Source organism: Aethalodelphis obliquidens, unplaced genomic scaffold (assembly GCF_003676395.1).
Source record: "Aethalodelphis obliquidens isolate GAN/ISIS:26980383/991018 unplaced genomic scaffold, ASM367639v1 scaffold3, whole genome shotgun sequence".
In the NCBI taxonomy this organism is placed as follows: domain Eukaryota; kingdom Metazoa; phylum Chordata; class Mammalia; order Artiodactyla; family Delphinidae; genus Aethalodelphis; species Aethalodelphis obliquidens.
The window spans coordinates 19,874,115-19,899,729 of NW_020837947.1; the positions used below are offsets into that span (position 1 = coordinate 19,874,115).

At 37.3% G+C, this 25,615-nt stretch overlaps 1 protein-coding gene across 15 annotated transcripts in view; it reads right to left on the reverse strand.

Annotated features, from left to right (window-relative positions):
- Nucleotides 1-25,615, reverse strand: part of UTRN (utrophin) — a 506,668-nt gene that overhangs the window by 22,209 nt on the left and 458,844 nt on the right. For 14 of the 15 annotated variants that reach the window (XM_027084340.1, XM_027084307.1, XM_027084323.1 and 11 more), the window contains 4 exons: nt 12,148-12,284; nt 7,215-7,253; nt 6,924-6,989; nt 5,771-5,836 (listed from right to left, as the gene is read on the reverse strand). In XM_027084340.1, the coding sequence (XP_026940141.1) occupies nt 5,771-5,836; nt 6,924-6,989; nt 7,215-7,253; nt 12,148-12,284 (308 nt within the window). The remainder of the gene's footprint in view (nt 1-5,770; nt 5,837-6,923; nt 6,990-7,214; nt 7,254-12,147; nt 12,285-25,615) is intronic. The other variant, XM_027084347.1, reaches the window with a different exon arrangement.

Genomic DNA, 25,615 nt, shown 5'->3' on the forward strand with positions numbered 1-25,615 from the left:
ATTCTGCATTAAACAAGGAACTCCATTTAACTGACTTGGGTTCTCCCACTTTTCTAACTACTTGTCTAATGAACTAGACATATTAATAATGTGGTCAAATCTAATGACTGACAGAAACAGAAGTATAACAAAGTAGACAAAGTTGATATGTTTACGTGAAGGAAATGCTTATCAGCAAGACTGGAATCCTTCCCTTCTTTTACCAGAGATCCAGTCAGATCTCCTTGTAAATGTGCGAATGACAGACTTCCTGGCTAATACTAGCAGGAGAGTCCTGCTATAGAATACCTTCGGCAGATTGTACCTGATCTGTTTTGATGGCTTTTGGTAAACAAATCCTGGAATCTATGGATTTATAGGATAGGGCTTCAGAAAAACATCTTGCAAGTTATGTAGCTATCAGAGTATAAAATGGAGCTATTCCATGACTGAACCAGCTCCCTACTGTGTAAGTGATGTGACTGCAAATATCCCTTAAAGACCTCATCTGTTACCCTGCGTTCAGAGCACATCCTAACGCAGACAGAAGTAACCTGGTGAGTGGCACGGGCAGTCCTGGACCTTTTGCTTATGAGTACTGCTTGATACTAGGTGAGATCTTTGATTCTGTGAGTCTAATTTGAAAATCCAACCCTGTGTTATCACACTTTACTCTGATAAAGAAGGGACGTGAAATTGCATCTGAGGTAGTGAGTTCTTAGAAAAGGTATCTCCTGAGCACTGAGATCAGAGCGATATAAAGAAGGAACTGAAAATAATGACTGTTAGGCCTGCAAAACAGCCAAAGCACAGGTTCAAATGAGCCACTTGCTGATTTACTTTGCTTCCTTTATCAGTAAACCTCCCTAATCTCACCACCTTTCTACTATCAAATGAATGAAAAAGGAGTAAGGGGCTTCCCTGGTGGCGCAGTGGTTGAGAGTCCGCCTGCCGATGCGGGGGATGCGGGTTCGTGCCCCGGTCCGGGAAGATTCCACATGCCGTGGAGCGGCTGGGCCCGTGAGCCACGGCCGCTGAGCCTGCGTGTCCGGAGCCTGTGCTCCGTGACCGGAGAGGCCACAGCAGTGAGAGGCCCACGTACCACAAAAAAAAAAAGAAAAAAGAAAAAAAAGGAGTGGGACTCTTTCAACACAGTTAGAAACTGGAAATAAGAAACATAGATGGGAAGGACTGAAATAAGCTATGGCATCGTCCTTTGATTACCTGTCCTGCGAAAACACCATGTGGCTGTGAAATAAATAAGGGAGCCTCTCAGAAGAATCTCATGCTTGCTTCTAAATTTAGAAGGGTGAGGATAAGACGAGAGAATGGGTTCTGCACCAATACAGTGCAGCAGTGTTTGAAAGCAGACTCCAGGGACTTCCCTGGAGGTACAGTGGTTAAGACTCCGCACTTGCACTGCAGGGGCATGGGTTTGATCCCTGGTCGGGGAACTAAGATCCCACAAGCTATGCAATGAGGTCAAAAAAATAAATGAAAAAAGAAAGAAAGAAAGCAGAACCCAAAGCTCCTAGGAGGCCCATGTAGCAAAATCAAACAGAAACTTGGCAAGGAGGTATGTGCGTGTGTGTTTGGAGGTGGGGGAGGGTATTTTCCTGAGAGGCAGTAAATGGGTAATTTATTATTATACCCTAAACATAACTGTATTATGAAGGAGCAGAGAAGGCTGTGAGGCTAATGTATCAACACCACAGGGATACCAATTAGCTGCTAAGGATAACAAGACTCTAAGTCAGTGATGCTCGGAGGCACTCCACTCAATTTAAGTGAAGAGAGAGGCCATAAGAGAGGATTAAAAAGTACAGATCTAATAAATGGACAGGACAAATGGACAAAGCATAAAAATACAGTGCATATAAACTAAATAATAAAATGAAATAATAAAGCAATAAAAAGGTAAGAGTAGAGGAGAACATTTGCAAATATTTCTCAGGCGAAAAAGAGTATAGAAACTAAAAAGACTGAGTATGCAAAAAAGAAATAATAACAAAAGAAAAATGATCATATATATTCCAGTGAAAATGTTATCTATTCAGGATAAAGCATCTCAAGAAATCAGCCAGAAATCAAAACAAAACAGGAAATCATTTGTAAAGAAAGAAAAATGTTTAGCTTCCAACTCTCATAATATTCAATGTCCAAAGTCAATGGACAAGGTCTAGAGTCCTAACCTAGCCATTCATATGACCAACCAGGTCAAGTAAATGTACAGCAAAGCGCTTTGTCCGCAATTTCCTTCCTTTAAAGATTTTTTCTGTTCCAGGCTTCAGAGTTGCAAACAGCAATGCCAGTGCCAATCAGGCCAGCCCCCCAATTTGATCCTTCCACATACAACAGTGTTGCTCAAGGGCAGATGGCAGATGGAGTGAGACATCCTGATGGCAATGGCCTAAGGAGATGTCCTTAAGTTCCAGCTACTCAGATTCCCCAGGAGTATCCTGAGTCCTGTCTCTTTTTGAGACATGGTTGCTCAATTCCTCCTTGAAAGAAAATTAGGATCCTTAAAATTAATGCCTTTAAATTGTCCACAGTCAGACTTTCAGGAGAAAAGGGAATATTGGGAATTGGGTTTATGTGGGCCCACATAAACCACGAGATTGATTCAGGTCTAGGCTGGGGAGGTAGCAACCCATGATGCATGGAGGTACAACGACTAATTAACCAGCTTCATAGAAGATGAACATTGTTAGGAGCCAGGGAGCTGGTTTCATTGACCAGTTTGAAGGACAGAGAAAGGCTCAAACTGCAGATACAAATGACTAAAGGGCCTTGGGTAACTTAGAGAGAATTACAAGTTCAAGTCTCAAAATTCACATCTCAAAGGCATAGGGCTTTCTTTTATTGCCTATGGCTGAGATCACCCAAAACCAAATTTGGGAGATTGGGCCCAGCAGATGTTGAATTACAAATTTATTATTGTAATACTTATTCATCTTGTCAAGTCAATAGTACTGATTGGGGCTTCCCTGGTGGCGCAGCGGTTGAGAGTCCGTCTGCCGATGCAGGGGACACGGGTTCGTGCCCCGATCCGGGAGGATTCCACGTGCTGCAGAGCGGCTGGGCCCGTGGGCCATGGCCGCTGAGCCTGCGCATCCGGAGCCTGTGCTCCGCAATGGGAGAGGCCACAGCTGTGAGAGGCCCGTGTACCGCCAAAAAAAAAAAAAAAAGTACTGATTAAAATGAAAATATTTTAAAGGTAAATATTATACATTTAAGGGAGAAAGAATGACCATTCTATGTCAAACCACTGGATTTTAGGTCCAGAGTAGAGTTTCGAGGGTTAAGTCCTTGTTAGCGTTCTCACTTGATGGAACCCCTGCATGTTCACAGGAAAAGAACCCCAGAATACTCAGTAGTTCAAACTGTGAAGGAGCAAAGAAATTCCAGATTGGCTTTATCAAAGTAAGATTTATTAACATATTCATTAAGAAAATATTAATGTACCAGTAACTGGAAAACAATTTCTCTTTAGTGATTTATACATTCTTACACTATTAATCTCCCATAGAAGGGAGAATTTGGTTCCTTGCCTTTTCCAGCACCTCGAGGCCACCACATTCCTCCATTTTCAAAGCCAGCAGTGTAGCACCTGTAAAATCTCTGTATCTTACCTCTGCTTCTACGGTTACCTCCCCTTCCCTAACTGACTCTCCTCCATCTTTCAAAGACCCCTGCAACTACACTGGACCCACCTAGATAATCCAGGATAATCTCCCCATCTCAAGATCCTTAATTTAATCACTTGTGCAAAGTCCCTTTTGCCATGTAAAGTGACACATTCATAGGTTTCAGGGATTAGGATGTCGACTTCTTTGGGGGCCCATTATTTTGTCTACTTCAAATGCCCTCACCATGTTCCTCCCCTGTGGGAACACTTATCCATCTCCCCTCTAGTCTGTAAGATTCCTGAAGACAGATCGACCTTTATCTATATAGTATTGGACACATGGCAGTGGTGTGCTGCTAAGCGTTTACCAGCAGGTTCTCTACAAGATAAATATATAAAAAGGCCCTGATTTGTAGCATTTTTAATTCTATGGTTTAAATACCTTCCTCACGGCCAATTTAAGCTAATGACTTCACAGAATGTAGAGCTGCGAAAAGATACACAGTTGCAGCACACCACCTGACACCCCAAGAGCATAGATAATAGTAAAGTGAAGTAAAATAATTAGGATGTGATGAGTTTTGAGTATTACTTTTGTTTTTATTTTAACCGAATCTATTGAACTGCAGGTGTATACAAATGAACTTGAATAACGGCTCTGTTTAACAAGAAGCTTACAAACTTCTTGAAAATTCAACAACCAGCTCTCACAATTGCCTCCAGCACGCTACTGCAAGGTAGGGTTACAATAAATATTTGCTGGATGGAAGAATGAGTTAAGCTATCTGCTGATAGCATATTAAAATGTATTCAGCTGTTAGTCATCTGATTACTGTCTTTTCTCAGGCACTGGTGCTAAATTTAAAAATAAATAGTGCTTATTCTAATTTGAAAATAGGAGAAACTAAATTTGAGCATTGCCTTTACTCTGTTCACAAGATGCAAAAAACACATTTTAAAGAATTTAAGTTTGGTTTTAATTATTTTGGTTTTAATGATTATTTTTAAATTTTGTTTAATTCTTTAGCTATCTGTCAAACGTGGTGGAAGTCATGTGGATTTAGGATATTCAAGATACTAACTACTTTATAAGAAATACATACTAGGAGGTTAAACATGAAACAAGCATTATGAATATGCTATTATCTTGCTTTGGGAATTGTTCCAAACTCACAGTACATTAATAATAAGGTAAATCACTACTGCATTATTATATAGTATTAACTTGCTAATCTTTGAAATTTAAAATTGAACAATCTCCTGAGAGCTTTTATTTATAAGCTTAATGACAGTAAAACAATTTTTTAAAAATACTGACAAGAAGACATTCCATGTTAAGAGTGCCCTAAGGTATTTCACCTTGGCTCTCTCCATGATCTTTTTAGTATAAAACACCTAAGAACCATGTTCTACAACTTTCCTGGTTACCTTACAGCTTCCCACCAGATCCAGACCACAATGAATCTGTGCGAGTCAAGTAGACTTGACACTATTGAAATCTTTTAGACATCACTCAGAATTTAAAATGTTAATTCCAAGGTGGTGGAGGGTGGGAAAAGTTCTAAAAGCAAGATGGCACACAACAGTGGGATAATCAGAGGGAAAATATCTGTCTAGAAAGGTTTTTGAAAAGTATTCTTAAGTTAAGGAGGCTTTTCCTAGTTGCTAATAAAATCAGATATTGGCAGAGGAGTTAACACTTTTCAATGAAGAGTGGGGAAGAGATGTCCAAGCCTGTGTGGGTTATAATTATTAAATGGCAGAGACTATGGAGAAAATGTGAGCACACAGAAGGAAGAGAATTTTGCAGAATAGCACATATTCTGTAGAATTACATTTGTTAAATTAACAAGAAATATCAGACAAATGGAATGAATATCTATACCTGTATTTATAAATAAAACAATCTGATTTTCCTGAGACAGATGAGTGGCCAAATGTAGGATTTTTTTCAGCAACTTATACGAAACTAACTAAATAAACATATCCAATTTATACTATCATGGCTTGAAAGCATAAAATCTATGTCGACATTTTTATAACCACACTTATCAATTTTGATTGGGATCAAAATTCAGGGCTGTAATCAATGAAGATTATATCCGCCAGCCATAATACAAGAACTAGCTTTCCCAGGCAGCACTAATTTCATGATTTACTTACACACTTCCTGTGGTAGAGCTGCTATCAGTGAGGAAAGACCCATTAGTCCTTTCCATCTGGGCCAGTCTGAAAAATGAAAATAAGGAGGTTAGAGAATGTGGCCATATAGGGCATAGTCGACTGGTACATCCTCAGTGTTCCTTAAACTGTCCTAATTCTCACAAAATACAGAACGGCCCAAATCCCCCAGCAAGACTTTGAAATTAAAACATCTAATGTTGAGCTATATTTCTATCACCACTGCCTTAAGGCCTGGAGACCTTTATTTTATACCATGTTACTCAGTCTCCTGATAGACCTAGTCTCAGAATTGACCTCCGAGACCCTTAGGTCAGTCTTCATTCTCACACAAATCTGATTATGTTCCTCTCGTGTTTAAAGACTCTCCATGACTCCCCTTTACCAAAGGACAGAATCCTACTCCTTAGCAGGTGGGCCCCCCATTATTGGACTTCAGCTTCTGTTCCTTCATTCCTTCTCATCCTTTCCCCTTTCTCTACCTGCAATCCTTTAAATAAACCATGTTCTTTCCTAGCTCAATGCTTTTGAGTATGTCTTTCCAATGGTCCAAGCCTGACTTTCTACCTAAATTTCTACTTGGCCTAGACTCAGTTCAAATGTTACTATTTTATGGTGCTTGAACTAACCTTTTAAGGCATAGGGAGTAACTAGCACTGCCGATGCTTAGTGTATATTTCTTTCCTGAAAGTTTGTACATACCATCAAGACCAGCCTATACTCTATATTGTTTGGGGACTCTAAAATAAACCCCTATAATAAAGCTTTAGCATACATTTAATTACATATTTTAATTCATATGTGCACCCTCTCCTGAGAACACTTTCAATCCCTACTTTCATTCACTGAAAACTGGGTTACATTATCTAAACCCTGCTTGTACGGTGTTTGGATTCTCATGAGCTCAGTAATCACATCCCATGGAGATTTAGTCCACAGAATGTATAGCAGGTGTTTGGTAAAGTGCAAATTACAACATGGAGAGATGAAAGCCCAGCTTTCAAATATAATGGAATCACGACTTCTGCCAAACTACCTCCCTTAAATCAAGGCACGTTAATGATATAAGATTAATACAGAAAGAGATACATTCTGGGTGGCAGTGCAGTGGAGGGCTCCTATCAGAGTTTCTTACCGTGTAGCATACTGTTCTATTCTTGAATGGGTATCATCATGAAACAGCTGAGGAGACTGTGAAGGGCTATAAGAGAGAAAGCAGATAAACAGTTTTACACACAAATGTTGACAGATGTTACTTTAGGAATGTTAGCTCAGTTAAATGATGAATTTGACATGCAAACAAACCACTAGGATTGTTACCCAGGGGGCAGAAGTATTATTTTAGAACAAGAGCTTAGTAATCACCCCATGCTGAGAAAGCTGATCAGAACATCAGTCTTGTGCATATGGAGCTGTGAATACTCACTCATAGTGCTCTGGCCACATACTGATGAGTGTGATAGGACTGCAAAGAGGGCAGAGGGAGACAAAAGTCATAGAACAAACACTTTAGAGCAATTTAAGACAAAAGCAGTGGGCGTAGGGGTGGGGGACATTCTCAATTGTCTTCCACTCCCATGTTTGGTTGCCCTGAGGTCCACTGTGACAAAATCAAAACTAACAGAAATGACTGTTTATTCTAGAAAAGATACTGTGTATTCAAGTGCCTGCAGGGGCCTTTTCACAGATATTACAGGATATTTGTTATAGACAGCAAACACATCTTTAAGTAATCTGATTGAAGAAAGAAACAGAACGCTCTAAAATACCTCAAAGTTATGTAAGCAATAATGTTCCATAACACACCGAAGGGAGATGCAATCATATTTTTGTTTTTCCTGGAGAAGAAACTTGATCAGAATGGTAACGTTAAATACCAAAGACTACATTGTATATTGATGGCAGAGTTGCAATAAGATGAGAATGTTCTGAATTTTTGCTCAATTTTAAACGTAAAAATCCAAATCCAGGTGTACACAAAGTATCTCAACCTCACAGATTCAGTGAAAAAAGATGCGACGCTTTCCTCTACACCCGGCCAAAATTCTCAATTATCCATAAAACTGAAAGCAACTTTTCTAGATCATGATACACTCACTGTCTTCAAACAAAATTTTATCCAGAAGTTCTATCTAAGAAACTGACAAAAGGAACATTGCTTGAATCAGGGCTTGAGACTGGAACCTGATGATTCAGTATCCCTCCTAGCCACGGGGGTACACTCCAACCTCCCAGCACTGCCTAGAAATCCCGAGGTCTCCATGTATCCTTTGAAAACAAAGGATCCTAATTAAAAGCTAGTTCAAACCCTAACCTTTTTTACTGGAGGGGAAGGAAGAGGAGGGAATACTGATGAATGTGGAAATTTAAAATTCTAAAGAAAATTAGTTTTCTAATTAAGTAAAATCTCCTGCAAAAGCTAATGCTGATTGAAACAAAGAGGAAGGAAAGTTTAAATTATTCTAGATCTACTTGATTCTCCTATTTCTATTACAGATACATACTCAAGAAAAAGTTAATGATCTCATTATCTCCTACTGGGAAGCAAAAGTTGATGTCTGCATAGCAAAGGTTAAAAGAAGATGGAAGGTCATCTTATTGGGATGGAAAACTGAGACTCTTTGGACCTACTTTCAAAAACAGGCATTTATTCAGTGTTTGTCAGAACATCTATACTGTAAATAGACTTAATTACCCATGTATAAAATAGATACAACAACAATGAAACAAAACAGTATTATTCAATAGTCTTTTTACATCACTTTTCATTAACTCTGAAATATGTATGGTAAGTGTCAGGTAAATGATTTGCTATACACTTTCTAAAAAATAGGAACTGCTTGAGAGACCATTTCTAAAATTCAAGTGTACTACAACATTCGCTGTGAGCTTTAAATGTAAGAAACATATGTACTTTTTGATCTTAATTGAACTCAGAAAAGCTTTGTGAAACTGCTTGACTGGTTCCTGTAAGGTTAATTCAGTTAGCACAATAGTGATTCACTGAACTAAGATAAGAATGGCAGAGGCAGAAAGCTGAATTGAAGTTTCTCAAGACAAAGTTTTTTATATATTGTGAAAATTTCTAAGAAAAGAAATAAAGATTAAAAAAACCCAAAATTTAGGCATTATTGACTTCAAAGTACCTTGATTCGCAGAAAAAAATGTTAAGTGATAAGCTTTTTCATTTAATTCTAGAAGAGGAAAACTGGGCAATATTCTCCCTACATTGTTAGAATCTATGATTAAAGGGGGTTAAAAATAAGACCAATCTATGTGTTAGCCAAGACTTCATAATGCGGCCTATCCCTGCTTTCCAGAGTAGTGTTTGAACAGAGTTTGGTTAATCACACACTAATATGGAAGGAATCTGACTCTACTAATGTTATATGAAATATAACCCAGACTTTCTTTGAAGAACTTCGTGACTCCTTTGGTGCCTTAAATTCTCAGCAGACTGTTCCTCATGCTTCCAACATTTTTGCCTTCTGAAGTCCATTTCTCCCCAGGCAGAGTAAGTGCAGTCCCAGTGTGCTCTAACATACAAATCTTCAATGGCTCTCCACGGCTCTCAAGTAACCTACAAACACCGTGGCATGGCCTACAAGGTCCTTCATTATCTGGTTCTTGCTTTTCTCTCCATTTTCATTACTTCCCATCCCAGTTTCTGAAACAATCTTGTCTTCAGGCTTTTGAAAATGTTTGCCTTGGCTTGAAACTCTCCCTCTCCTCCCCAGGCACCGAACACTGAGCGTTTGGCCCTATTACTCTTTCAGTTCTCCGGGTTAGCTGTCACTTCCTGCCAGTGCAATGCCCCCACAACCATAATTCTACTTACTATGAATTGGTTCTTGCTACAGTAAGAACTTAAAAAAACATGAAACTCATCTACTCCACCTTAACCAATACCAGGGAGAGGTGTCTATTTTACTCCTTTTAATCTTCAGGGAAACCTTTTTGAACAGTAAATCTCACTCAGTTCTCAAATTTGTCACTCTTTGAGCCTGTTTCTCAGGTTTATTTTCAACGGTAACGCTTTCATCAAGCTCTACTCATTTATTTTGATTTATTTTTTGAAAAACAAATCTTGCATAGTTATAAAATTAATCAAATAAGCCTAATCATGGATTTGTTTACCTTCTTTTACTAATTTTCCCATAAATCCCCTCCACGCACGCATGTATAATTACTGGATAGGGGATAAGACCTTACATTTTGCAGAGATGAAAGAGAAAGAAGCAAAAGAAAATTCTAATCAGCTTCATATATAACTTCAACACATTTACCACTTTGCTGGTTTTTCTCCAATGTTCTCTTCCCACAAATAGGAGAATAAATGAAATCAAATTTTTTACTACCCACTCATGTAAATTGTTACACCAGAAGATTAAGTGGCCCTGTACTGGAAAGGGCTCAGTAGAAAAATGAACTATACTGACTCCAAGAACGCATCCTAGGAGTGAAAAAAGAAGAAAACCTGCCCAATGTATCCAGTAGCTCATAAATCTTTTTCAGAAACGATCTTGTGACATCTGACTTAATCTTACACTCCTTCTTTTCTTTCTCTTGTTTTCCTCTCACTGACAATGCTGGTAAATTTATGTTAGCTAAAATGAAGCATCTTCAGAGTTACAGCCAAAAATCATAGCCCAAAATTATTTGGCACACTTTTCTGTTCTTTTTTACTTTCACTGAGTCACCCAGAATAGAATGATTGATGTCAGTGATTACTTTGACAGTGAAAGGCAAATTATCAAAATTGCTTAAAAGGAGTTTAAAAGATCTATCTATCTGTATGATTCATATGAAGGATGCAGTTATCTGGGACATAAATGGTCCCAAATGGTTTACCCAAAGAGTGAAAGGCACATCACTATTTCAAACCTATCAAAGTATCCTATAAATAAAAGCACTGTGTGATAATTCTATGCTTCAGGCAACTACTCCAAAGGTTATTTAGATCTGATACCAAGATAAGTAAAATTTTGTCTTTATTAGAAGGTGTTCAGCATAGTTAAGTTATATATTGGATACTAAAACAAATAAGAATGTATTATCATACACTTTTGAAAAAAAAGAAAAAAAATCTACCCACAAAACAGAGGACCAAAAATATACCTTTCCTTATGGATTTTAAGTATTTGAGTCGTGTCCTTTAAATTGAAATTGTTTCAATAAAATTTCTTCTAAAATGTACTGTGGAAAAAATGACTGGGAGGCATATATCCTAATTGTACAGAATCTGAAATCAAGCAAGGTTATCAAAAAGTTTGAATTTCTTGGTATGCTTTAAATGAGTATGTGGTATTTTTATCTACATACACAGCTGCTTTGTATTTCTTTCTGCTGCACACCCATAATGTTACCTATAGAGGGATAAAAATACCTACTATGCTTTGGTTGTGGTCTTTCTTCTACTTCTTAGCAGTTCAACAAACTAAAAAAAAAAAACTGCACATAAATGTAGCAAAGCCCCTGGTCTATAGGGTTTTATATGGAAAAAAAAATTGGACTAAATAGTCTATCCCTCTATTTTGACATCTTTGAGACATGGACTGTCATAATACACTGGACGATTACTATTCTCTGATTATCTCTCATATACACAATAAAATGAATTATGAGTTTTGAAGGTTAAATGTCAACACATTTTTATACTTCTTATTACAATTTTCTCTACTATATAATGTAGGAAACTCCATACTTCACACTTCGGAGCTTCTCTTCTGTAGTTATTTGAGAGGGCATATTTCTGTAACTAGAACTTCACTATTCTTTACGACTAGGCACTCTGCTATGATTAGCAATAAAAGTTAATTCCCCCCAAGATTCAAGCACAAGAAAATTGCCTTGGCAGGCATATTTATGCTGATATTTTTAAAAAGTGATTCAAAGATTTAAAATCATATTTATTTTGATCTTGATGTATAATTGTTTAGTAATTTAAAATTTGCTCTTGCATTTCTTCTGGCTCACTTTAAAATTTCTTTTTCTTTTCATTTCAGGCTATAAATTGCTATTCTCTGCTTTATAATCCCAACGTAATTTTGTTACTTGAAGCTTTGTTTCATTTATGTTTGTAAACTCAAATTATACACTTTTAAGAAATTTTGTCTATTTCATGTTTAGGAACACAGGCAAAATTAAACCTGGAAGTTTTGCTGTATCATCAAAAGCAAACAGTCAAAATTCATGTTGTGAAGACTGATTCCAAGTTTATTTTACCTCTTTTAAAATGAAACATTTTACCAAAACACAAATTCTTTTTGGGTATCAGATTTCTCTTTTGTCACTAACATAAAAGTAGCAGATATAAGAGCATATACAAATACAAGTTTTACTAGTAAAATTAAACTTACGTCTCTAAGTTGTCACCTTCAAGAACTGTCTGGACAGGCAGGTAGCCAAGCCGAGGATGTTTGGCAAAGTATTTCTTTGATCTGAACTTATTCTTCAGCACCTTTGTGAAGTCCCGTACATCTTCCCCAGATGTTGTCTATGAGGTTGAAAAAATTACACTTTTCTCATTAAATGGAAGGAAGGAGACAACTATCTACAATCAAATTAGAGTAGATGTAAACTGATGCAATTACATGACCACAGTTTCAGTAGCTTTATGTATTTTTGGAATAGCGCACAAGGGCATAACACATGGCACTCAGGACTCATCATTAAATATATCCAGCAATTAGTTTACAATTTTAAATTTTCTGTTGAGCATAAACCATAAGTAGATAATTTCCCCAATATGTTAAAAATCGGGCCTAAAAGTAAAATTAGTTTTGGCAATCTTACTGGTTGATTCCTTTCACTAAAAAAGCTGCAATATGTTACTAAACATTTGGTGATGATGAAGTATTCTGGATATTATATGGTTTTAACTAAGGTGAATAAATCAGGCTGAGCTATATATACAGCCTGTACAAGTCAACATACATTGTAATCTAGAAAAGAGAAATACACAAGAGAGAAAGTGCAGGGCCACACTGGTTCTCTGTATTGCAAGAAATAGTCAGATTCTTGTTCTTTTCCAACCATACAAATATATAATAATTCGACATGGACTAAATTACTAATGGCCATATAAAATGTGACTTTTTAAAGAAGCATTTCAAGATGACTAGTTACTAATCATTTAGGGTGAGGTGGGCTGATATCTACCCCAACTCCCAAGCCCTCATCCACTCAATGATCTGTTCTCTGAGCCCCAGTTTTCTACTCTGTATCATCAATTCTAGTTTTTTTTGGAATATGTTAAACAGACATCAACTTTAGTCCTTCTGAAAGTGTATTTAAAATATGGATGTGTGCAGAACTGAACTGAAACCTTGGTCATCTGACTCCTAGCTGGCTATCCCTTCTACAGCTAGACAGACCTCACGCCAACCTCTTTACAAAGCGAAACCAGAGGACTTTTCTATGATAACAAACTGAGTACTAAATATATTGACTTACCTGCCACCTGCTTCCCTCCAGGCCTTGCACCCTCCCCAGTCTGTCTTTTCCCTCATGACAAGCATGCCCAAGACTCATGCAAACTTGTTTTGCAAACAGAAGTTTAACAAATTGTAATTATTTTTTAAAACAACTGAATTGAGTCAACGCTTATGTGGTTTTGTTACTTTCTATTTGCTCCCATTCCACCTAAATATGTCTTCTTCTAGTAAACAGTTAAGGAAACTTTTGATTCTCTAAGCTTGCAGAGCAGAGAGAAAACATAAATCAGCCCAAGCTATTTATACATCAATCTTTGCTTTTTTTAAAAGGATATGTATAGCAAGCAAAGCCCACATTATCACTAGGCCTTGCTATCAGACCCACAATGTCAAATCTTTTCCTGAATAACAAAGAAAAAACTATATAATACCTGCAGTTATATAGATACAGACCCTCCCAAATATAAAGTGTAGAAAATGGCTATTAACGGGGGAAAAAAAAAAATCCAAGGCACTCTGTAGAGGAAAAAGGGTTGCTATAAGAGGATGGTTTGGGGGTATTAAAATCTAACCAGGCAGAACAGGAGAAAGAAGCAGAACACAGCTGGGAGTAAAGAAGGCAATATTTAGAGACACAATGCCTGCTACAGAGAATAAAGCCAAAAGGATATATCACTACTATAAAGGACATTTGGACTTTTAGCAATGGGTATCACAACCACAGATCATTAAGTTTATACATATGTTTATCCTGAATGTTTTGGTAAAGAGACAAAAAAAGGAAGAAGCTTTCCATGATAGAAATACAAAAAGAAGGCCCCATGCAATAATAAGCATTTATGACCCAATTTATTTCTATGTCTGTCCTTAACACACTGATAATATACAAGGAGATAAAGAAGTAACGGCCTCCAGCTTTTACTTGGTCCATTTCCATCTGGCAATAAGAAGGTTTTTATTGCTCGGGCCAGTGATTTTCAAGCCATATCCAGGTCTTTAACTCAGGCAGCCCTGAGTGGGGTGGGTGGGAGAAAAGGCCAGGTGGGCAAGGCACCGGGCCACTTCCCCAGTCTGCCTCAGCCAGGACAGCGTGGCCTTTAGTATATTCATGGCGTTGTGCAACCATCACCACAATCTAATTCTAGAACATCATCATCACCTCAAAAAGAAAGAAAGCCTGTACCGATTAGCAATCATTCCCACCCCTCTCCCCACCCCCATCTCCTCCCCTCAGCCTCTGGCAACCACTAATCTACTTTCTGTTTCTGTGGCTTTGTCCATTCTGGACATTTCTTATAAATGGAATCAAATAACATGTGGTCTTTTGTGACTGGCTTCTTTTACTTAGTATAATGTTCTTCTAGCTTATCTCTATTTTGGTTTCAATGTGAACTCTTGCTTGGGAAAAAAATGACACATCATTAAAAGTACAAGTCCAATTCCGCATCACACATTCTTTAGCTAAATACATTCAGGACATGGAAGAACAAAGCAAAACCAACCGACCAACAAAAACCAAACAAAAAACACCTACCTGCCTCCCAAAAAGTTATAGCAGGGGTTTCAGATAATGCTCAAATTTGATATTTAGAAAAAATGAGTGCATTCTCATATACAGTGCTAATGAGGAAAAAAAACTGCCACCAGCAGTTGTAATCTAAGGGCACTAAATTCACTAATGCCATAAACTTTATGCAATATTAAAAGGAAAAGTGAAAAGTAATTCATCCCACAGGAATGTGATTCTTTAGCTGGGATAGAGCGAAGAAAGTGAATTATGCCTATTTTCTCACCAAAAAAGGTTAAAATAGGGTATTCCTTGGCAGTCCAGCGGTGAGGACTCCAATGTTGGAGGTGCAGGTTCAATCCCTGGTCAGGGAACTAAGATCCTGCATGCCGCATGGCGTGGCCAAAAAAAAAAAGGCTTAAATATATTTGTACATATTTGATCTAATTTCCTATCTAATAACAGTACCTAATATTTCTCTGTTTGAAGGTGCTAGAGCAACAGTTTGGCAAAAAGCTAAACAGAGGACCACCCACCTAGCATAATGAATATCATCAAACTCAACTCTGTCTCCATGCTAGTATGGAGACAGAGTTATTCTTGTTCTTTTTAAAGCAAACAACTATTGATATTATGATATGAAGATGAAATCGAAAGGATCATTCATTACTACAAAAATTATCCAGCATGTTAAGTTATCCATGCATTTCTCAAAAGACTAGGTTTTCACTTACTGCTGTAAGAAAAGAAATAAAAAGAACAAAAGACTTTGTAGATCTCATTAGATGTAACGAGGGTAATATATTAGCACAGAAGTCTCACCTTATAAATAGCTTTCCTTCAATCTTTTTTTTTTACTATCAAGGGCAGTGAGAGTATCATCACTATTTTGACCCAAAAGGAAACTGACACTAAGGCTTTCAGGGATTCAGATTGACAAGGTCAGTAAGGCAAGAGCTGCTCTTGCAAACCTGGGTCTTTTCACCATACCAGAGCTATATCACCTCTCCATGAAAAATGGAACAGTCTTAAGTTTTGTAAGAAAAAGAAGCCGTAGCCATTGACTAAACTATTATTATAGTCTGAATTTTGCCTTTATTTTAAATAAAGTACTACTAAGATACCCTGTGGCTGAGTTTTACAAAATTTATATTGAAATGTCATTTTATAACTTTCAAATTGCATATATAAGAAATGTTCAGTGCAAGTACAATTAGAAAAAAAAATACACATGGAAGAGAAAAAGGAGAAAAATTAAAATTGCCAGCTCTTCTGTCACCCAGAGATAACCACTCTTCAAATGGTTGTAATTGGACTGTTTTATTTTTTAATCCTTTTTATTGCAAAATAAAACACAGATATATAAAACTATATACAACAGGCACCTGGTTTAATAAAATAAATTATATGGTGAATACCATCCAGTCAGGAAATTGAACTTTTTTTTCTGCGGTATGCGGGCCTCTCACTGCTGTGGCCTCTCCCGTTGCGGAGCACAGGCTCCGGACGCGCAGGCTCAGCGGCCATGGCTCATGGGCCCAGCCACTCTGCGGCACGTGGGATCTTCCCGGACCGGGGCACGAACCCATGTCCCCTGCATCGGCAGGCAGACTCCCAACCACTGTACCACCAGGGAAGCCCAGGAAACTGAACTTTGTTGGACATTTCAGAAGCCTCATTCCAGTTCCCACCTCTCTAAAACCAGCATCCTCATTTTTACAATAACTTCCTTGTGTTTTAAACATAGTTTCATCACTCCAATGTTTGTCTCTAGATACTATAGTTTAATCTAGCTCATTTTAAAAAATCTGATATATTTTAAGTCACTTTTAGTCTACCAGATTTCTTCTTCATGCTTGCCATTTCATTACAATTTTTCTGTTGGAAACTCAGGCAATTCAACCTGTGAAGTTTTCAAGAGTAGGATTTTGCTGGTTGCATATTTTTGGTGCAGTTTAGCATGTTCCTTTGGATATCCTGCAAATTGGCAGCTGGATCCAGAGAATGCATGAGACTCAGTGAGACTCAGGTTTGCTCTTCTGGCAAGATTATCAGTGGTGTTTGGTAGGATTATAGGAGACACATGATGTGTGGTCATCTCTCTTACATAATCCTAGTAGCTTTCATGCTAAATGCCTATATCCATCCAATGAGGGCTTTAAAATGGTGATATTCTAATTCTACCATTCATTTTTAGTTGAAAAAATTTTTTAAGGACATCCCCCTCATCCATTTACTCACTCAATAGTAAAGTTGATTCAGGAAAGGCAGGATTACATGTTTGATTTTTCACTTTTATTGACCAATTTTCCCTGTAATGAATTGGTTTCCTACCATCTTCCAAAGAAGACCAATTTTAAATTATTTTAAAATATCATTATGAATTCATACATTAACATATTTGATGAGTTTTGATCTATTGCAATTACTGTTGACCCTTGAACAACACGGGTTTGAATGACGCGGGTCCACTCATACACAGATTGTTTTCACTAAATATGTACTATAGCACTACACAAACTGTGGATGTGGAGGGCCCACTGTAAAGGTTACGTGGATTTTCTACTCTCCAGGAGGTTGCTGCGTTCAAGGGTCAACTATATTATCATTATTGAAGCTCAAACTGTCCCATCTTTGGCCAGTAGGAGCCTCTTCCTTGTTGTCCCATTTAGTTTAAGTTCTACTGGTAACAATACAGTTAATGCTCTCCGTCAGTCAGTCCTCCAACATCTCCAACATCAGTCCGTAGGATGTTATGCTCTCCGTCAGTCAGTCCTCCAACATCTCCAACATCAGTCCGTAGGATGTTATGTCTCTAGTTACTTTGGTCTCTAACAAATTCCCCAAGAAGTGCTCATAGGACCAATATTACCTGAGCTCTTACATGTTGATGATGCATTTCCTGTGTCCTTTGCTAGTTACTAGAAAGTTGGTTTTTCTGGATATGAAATCCTTAGCTCATATATTTTTCCCTTGAGTTTCTTAAGTATGTTCCTCCATTTTCTTTTGGTATAAAGTATTGCAGTTGAAAAGTCTGATGGTTATTTAATTTTCTTTCCTTTTTAAGTAATTTTTTCCTTTTGTTTAAATGACCAAAGGATTTTTTTTATTTTAAAGTCCATTAATTTTACCAGAATATGTCATAGTGCTGATCATTCTGAGTTAGTGTTCTCAGGCATAATATACTCTTTCAGAACACAGATTCACTTTTTCTTGTTCTTCTGGGTTTTTTTTTTTTTTTTTTGAGGGAGGAAAGATTTTCTTCAAAAAGATTTTTTTGGAAGTAGAATTGATTAGTTTTCCTTGTTTTTAAATTTTATTTTATTGTTTTATTTTTTATCTTTGGCACCCCCATGAGGCATGCAGGATCTTAGTTCCCCAACCAGAGATCAAACCCACGCCCCCTGCAGTGGAAGCATGGAGTCTTAGCCACTGGACCGCCAGGGAAGTCCCTTTAATTTTTATTTTTAGTGTTTGTTCTACCTTATCTTGGGTTTCTTCTTCAGGGACTCATATTATCCATACTTCCAGTCCTTTTTTTTTTGGCCTATCTTCAGTATTTGTCATTTTCTCTTGAATCCCTTATATTGCTTTCTTCACTTCTTTTTAAGTTTTAAGGTTTGCCTCTTATTCACCTTCTATTTCTTTTATGGTATTTATCTGCTCTGTTTATTAAGACTAAAATTAATTAGTCTTAATTTCTGAAATTATTTTTCTTTTATTTCTAACTCTTTCCTATGTTCTGTTACCCCAAAATATGCCAAAGGGGGCATATTGATTAGTTTAAATTAATTGAGAAACAGCCAGGGCAAAAACAGTCTGACCCTACGCTTTGTCCCCCTGAAAGCAGGATATAATCTCCCATGTAAAAGGTACCCTCCCTGCACCAGGACACAGAGAAACATCCTTATGGCTAGAAATAGGGAATTCAAGGCTGAGAAACCTGTGGGAACCACAGGTCCCAAACCTGTGGGATTCTTCTGTAATTGGTAGCCAAGCCTAAGTTTCTTTGTCTTGTCGGTGTTTCACAAAGTTATTGGGTTTTTTTGCCTAAAAGGTACAAAACTGCCTGCTTTGGTCACTTCTTTGAGTCTCTCGTATGCACAAAATTAAACTTTGATTTTTCTCTTGTTAGTCTGTCTCACGTCAATTTAATTATTAGACCACTCAGAAGAACCTAGATGGGTAGAGGTAAATTTTTTCCTCCCCAACAATATGTAGCAAATTTTGTGACTGGTGGTGGTTTGTTACCATCTAGATTTATTTGGGGGATATCCCATTACCTAGTTTTGTTGTAAATATTATCCAGAGGTTTGGTTTTGCTGTCTAGATCTCTGTCTCTTTTTATGTAACTACTTTACAAATGGGAAGAAAAGGGCAAAGGCAAAAGAGATTGAAAACTCTGAAGCCACTGCTACCACCATCTCCCCCAAATCCTTCTGGACTCATTTTTAACAAGCACATAAGAACTCTCACATCCAAATGAGGACTGTCCTTCAAATTGTCATTTTTGGAAATCTAATGAAGGTGACTCACTGTGAAAAACATTTAAAAACTGAACCTACACAGACAAGTGGGTATGTGAATACTTTAAAATATACTTTCCTCTGTTATGCTGCTATTAAGAAGCAGTGAGATAATAAAGAAAACTTATCTGGATAATGCTAAGTAGTTAGTTCTTGACTGGCTCCCCACCAACTTAGTACAAATCAATCATTTAAAAAGTGTTGCTGAATTATAAAATGTAGCCTGGCGTAAGTCTGTCCATGTAACTCTCTACCCAAATCCCAAAAAATCCTGTGTAAGCTGGTATGAGATGATTTTTCACTCTTGAGTTCTATTTTGCCAACCAAAGCTGGGGGTATTTTAAATTTTCCTCTGTTTTACTCCTTGATTGGGAACAAATACAGACTTCATATAGAGCAAAATTTAGAGTTAGAGGACTACAAATAAAAAAACAAAACCATATTCATTTTAAATCTCCTCAAAATTTCTTTGGTCAATTCATGACTTGGGATGGCACTATTACCTAATTCCTTAACAAATACTCCCAACATTAGAGTTTTAACTTAACTACAAATATGCATAAATTATAGACAGAGGAAAACAAGGAAGAACAAGGAGGAAAACCAAGATTACATAAGAAACAACACAGTCTTTGGCACATGAGCAGAATAATTATTATTTGTATCATGCACAAATACAAAAATCACTGTTGAACAATACCCTCATTAGCAGGAATTACGTCTTACATATAGAAGTCAATAGTCCCAAATGATAGATGCATACTTCTAAAAGAACATTTCATTATCACAGGGCTTATCTTAAAGACGTTCCAATAGTTTTTTAAAAATTGCAAAACAACCTCTCAGTTTTGCTTTAAGTTTCCTAGATTTCAACAAGTTGAAATTCAGACACACTGAATTCTATAGGTAGGATGAAATTAGTAAGATAAGCTCAGAGTCTTACCAGTTCTAATGGAAAAATATGAAACTAAAAAATTAGCATTAACAGAATCATCAAAGGGTCAAGAATAAGTAGTGAGTCATCCAAAGTAAAATGGATTTTGCTCAAATGTCACCTTAAAAGCTAACAACAGGGTTTCCCTGGTGGCACAGTGGTTAAGAATCCACCTGCCAATGCCGGGGACACGGGTTCGAGCCCTGGTCTGGGAAGATCCCGCATGCCACAGAGCAACTAGGCCCGTGCACCACAACTACTGAGCCTGCACTCTAGAGCCCGTGAGCCACGACTACTGAGCCTGTGTGCCACAACTACTAAAGCCCGCGTGCCCAGAGCCCATGCTCCACAACAAGAGAAGCCACCGCAATGAGAAGCCTGCGCACCGCAATGAAGAGTAGCCCCCACTCGCCGCAACCAGAGGAAAAAGACCCCGTGCAGCATCGAAGACCCAATACAGCCAAAAATAATAAAATAAAATAAAAAGATTTTAAAAAAAGCTAACAACAATGTAAATGCACTCAACTTACTGGGAAAATAATGTAAGTGGGCAAGAACCGAAAACCCACCTTAGGATGCTGAGATCAGAGAAAGAGCAATGAGGTTGCGCTTTCAGCATACTGGCAAACATCTCAAGTCTCATCTGAAGAAGTAAGACTGCCAGAAACAAACTACACTAACTCAATGGAGAGCTTTCCAAAGAATGAATCAGCATTTTCTGTATTTGATGTTTATAGTCTTATTAATACATTGATGTTGGCAGGAGTGGAGAGGGGTGGACAAAACAACTATTTCTAGTATTTTCTTTTTGTTTTTGTTTGTTTCTTGCCAACCATATACAGTTGTAAAGAAGTTATTTCACTTTTAACTTTAAAAAGAAAACTTTTTCTATTTTTCCAGTAGAAAAATGATTTTCTACATTTTCTAAAAATACTGAAAGTATTAGATCTTGGGGTTTTTCTATTTTATTTCTTTTTTTATACAGCAGGTTCTTATTCGTTATCTACTTTATACATATTAGTGGATATATACCAATCCCAATCTCCCAATTCATCCTACCACCCCCCGCCCCGGCTTTCCCCCATTGGTGTCCATATGTTTGTTCTCTACAACTGTGTCTCTCTCTCTCTGCGTTACAAACCGGTTCATCTGTACCATTTTTCTAAATTCCACATACATGCTTTAATGTACGACATTTGTTTTTCTCTTTCTGGCTTACTTCACTCTGTGTGACAGTCTCTAGGTCCATCCACATCTCTGCAAATGACCCAATTTCGTTCCTTTTTATGGCTGAGTAATATTCCATTGGGTATATATATATATATATATATACAACCCACATCTTCTTTATCCATTTGTCTCTCGATGGGCATTTAGGTTGCTTCCATGACCTGGCTATTGTAAATAGTGCTGCAATGAACATTGGGGTACATGTGTCTTTGAATTATGGTTTTCTCAGGGTATACACCCAATAGTGGGATTGCTGGGTCATGTGGTAATTCTATTTTTAGTTTTTTAAGGGACCTCCATACTGTTCTCCATAGTGGCTGTATCAATTTACATTCCCACCAACAGTGCAAGAGGGTTCCCTTTTCTCCACACCCTCTCCAGGATTTGTTGTTTGTAGATTTTCTGATGATGCCCATTCTAGCCTGTGTGAGGTGATACCTCATTGTAGTTTTGATTTCTCTAATGATTAGTGATGTTGAGCAGCTTTTCAGGTGCCTCTTGGCCATCTGTAAGTCTTCTTTGCAGAAATGTCTGTTTAGGTCTTCTGCCCATTTTTTGATTGGGTTGTTTGTTTTTAAAATATTAAGCTGCATGAGTTGTTTATATATTTTGGAGATTAATCCTTTGTCCATTGATTCCTTTGCAAATATTTTCTCCCATTCTGAGGGTTGTATTTTCATCTTGTTTATAGTTTCCTTTGTTGTGCAAAAGCTTTTAAGTTTCATTAGGTCTCATTTGTTTATTTTTGTTTTTATTTCCATTACTCTAGGAGGTGGCTCAGAAAAGATCTTGCTGTGATTTATGTCACAGAGTGTTCTTCCTATGTTTTCCTCTAAGAGTTTTATAGTGTCTGGCCTTACATTTAGGTCTTTAATACATTTTGAGTTTACTTTTGTGTATGGTGTAGGGAGTGTTCTAATTTCATTCTTTTACATGTAGCTGCCCAGTTTTCCCAGCACCACTTATTGAAGAGACTGTCTTTTCTCCATATATCCTCTCCTCCTTTGTCATAGATTAGTTGACCATAGGTGTGTGGGTTTATCTCTGGGCTTTCTATCCTGTTCCATTGATCTATATTTCTGTGTTTGTGCCAGTACCATATTGTCTTGATTATTGTAGCTTTGTAGTATAGTCTGAAGTCAGGGAGTTTGACTCCTCCAGCTCCATTTTTTTCCCTCAAGATTGTTTTGGCTATTCGGGGTCTTCTGTGTCTCCATACAAATTTTAAGATTTTTTGTTCTAGTTCTGTAAAAAATGCCTTTGGTAATTTGATAGGGATTGCATTCAATCTGTAGATTGCTTTGGGTAGTATAGCCATTTTCACAATATTGATTGTTCCAATCCAAGAGCATGGTATCTCCCCCCATCTGTTTGTGTCATCTTTGATTTCTTTCATCCGTGTCTTATAGTTTTCTGGTCTTTTACCTCCTTAGGTAGGTTTATTCCTAGGTATTTTATTCTTTTTGTTGCCGTGGTGAATGGGATTGTTTCCTTAATTTCTCCTTCTGATCTATCGTTGTTAGTGTAGAGGAATGCAAGAGATTTCTGTGCATTAATTCTGTATCCTGCAACTTTACCAAATTCACTGATTAGCTCTAGTAGTTTTCTGGTGGCATCTTTAGGATTATCTATGTATAGTATCATGTCATCCACAAACAGTGAGTTTTACTTCTTCTTTTCCAATCTGTATTCCTTTTATCTCTTTTCCTTCTCTTATTGCTGTGGCTAGGACTTCCAAAACTATGTTGAATAATAGTGGTGAGAGTGGACACCCTTGTTGTGTTCCTGATCTTAGAGGAAATGCTTTCAGTTTTTCACCACTGAGAATGTTGTTTGCTGTGGTTTGTCATATATGGCCTTTATTATGTTGAGGTAGGTTCCCTCTATGCCCACTTTCTGGAGAGTTTTTATCATAAGTCAGTGTTGAATTTTGTCAAAAGACTTTTCTGCATCTATTGAGATGATCATATGGTTTTTATTCTTTAATTTGTTAATATGGTGTATCACATTGATTGACTTGTATATATTCAAGAATCCTTGCATCCCTGGGATAAATCCCACTTGATCATGGTGTATGATCCTTTCAATGTGTTTGCTAATATTTTCTTGAGGATTTTTGCATCTATATTCATTAGTGATATTGGTCTGTAATTTTCCTTTTTTGTAGTATCTTTGGTTCTGTATCAGGGTGATTGTAGCCTCGTAGAATGAGTTTGGGAGTGTTCCTTCCTCTGCAATTTTTGGGAAGAGTTTGAGAAGGATGGGTGTTAGCTCTTCTCTAAATGTTTGATAGAATTCAACTGTGAAGCCATCTGGTCCTGGACTCTTGTTTGTTGGAAGATATTTAATCAGTTTCAATTTCATTACTTGTGACTGGTCTGTTTATATTTTCTATTTCTTCCTGGTTCAGTCTTGGAAGGTTATACCTTTCTAAGAATTCGTCCATTTCTTCCAGGTTGTCCATTTTTTTGGCACAGAGTTGCTTGTAGTAGTCTCTTATGATGCTTTGTATTTCTGCGGTATCCATTGTAACTTCTCCTTTTTCATTTTTAATTTTAGTTTTATTGCTCTTTGCTATTGTTTTCTTTGTTTCTGTTTCATTTATTTCTGCTCTGATCTTTATGATTTCTTTCCTTCTACTATGGGTTTTGTTTATTCTTCTTTCTCTAGTTCCTTTAGGTGTAAGGTTAGATTGAGATTTTTCTTGCTTCTTGAGGGAGGATTGTATTGCTATAAACCTCCCTCCTAAAACTGCTTTTGCTGCATCCCATAGGTTTTGGATTATCGTGTTTCTGTTGTCATTTGTCTGTAGGTATTTTCTGATTTCCTTTTTGATTTCTTCAGTGATCTCTTGGTTATTTAGTAACGTATTGTTTAGCCTCCATGTGTTTATGTTTTTTACATTTTTTTCCTTGTAATTGATTTCTAATCTCATGTTGTGGTCAGAAAAGATGCTTGATATGATTTCAATTTTCTTAAATTTACTGAGGCTTGATTTGTGACCCAAGGTGTGATCTATCCTGGAGAGTGTTCCATGTGCACTTGAGAAGAAAGTGTAATCTCCTGTTTTAGGATGGAATGCCCTACAAATATCAATTAAATCTATCTGGTCTATTGTGTCATTTAAAGTTTGTGTTTCCTTATTAATTTCCTGTCTGGATGATCTGTCCATTGGTGTAACTGAGGTGTTAAGGTCTCCCACTATTATTGTGTTACTGTCGATTTTCTCTTTTATAGCTGTTAGCAGTTGCCTTATGTATTGAGGTGCTCCTATGTTGGGGGCACGTATGTTTATAATCGTTATATCTCCTTCTAGAATTGACCGCTTGATCATTATGTAGTGTCCTTCCTTGTCTCTTGTAACATTCTTTATTTTAAAGTCTATTTTATCTGATATGAGAATTGCTACTCCAGCTTTCTTTTGATTTCCATTTGCATGGAATATCTTTTTCTATCCCCTCACTTTCAGTCTGTATGTGTCCCTAGGTCTGAAGTGGGGCTCTTGTAGACAGCATATATATGGGTGTTGTTTTTGTATCCATTCAGCAAGCCTGTGTCTTTTGGATGGAGCATTTAATCCATTTACATTTAAGGTAATTACCGATATGTATGTTCCTATTACCATTTTCTTAATTGTTTTGGGTTTGTTATTGTAGGTCTTTTCCTTCTCTTGTGTTTCCTGCCTAGGGAAGTTCCTTTAGCATTTGTAAAGCTGGTTTGGTGGTGCTGAATCCTCTTAGCTTTTGCTTGTCTCTAAAGGTTTTAATTTCTCCATTGAATCTCAGTGAGATCCTTGCTGGGTAGAGTAATCTTGGTTGTAGGTTTTTCCGTTTCATCATTTTAAATATGTCTTGCCACTCCCTGCTGGCTTGCAGAGTTTCTGCTGAAAGATCAGCTGTTAACCTTATGGGGATTCTCTTGTATGTTATTTGTTGTTTTTCCCTTACTGCTTTTAATATTTTTTCTTTGTATTTAATTTTTGATAGTTTGATTAATATGTGTCTTGGCATATTTCTCCTTGGATTTATCCTGCCTGGGACTCTCTGCGTTTCCTGGACTTGGATGGCTATTTCCTTTCCCATGTTAAGGAAGTTTTCAACTATAATCTCTTCAAGTATTTTCTTGGGTCCTTTCTCTCTCTCTTCTCCTTCTGGGACCCCTATAATGCGAATGTTTATGCATTTAATTTCCCAG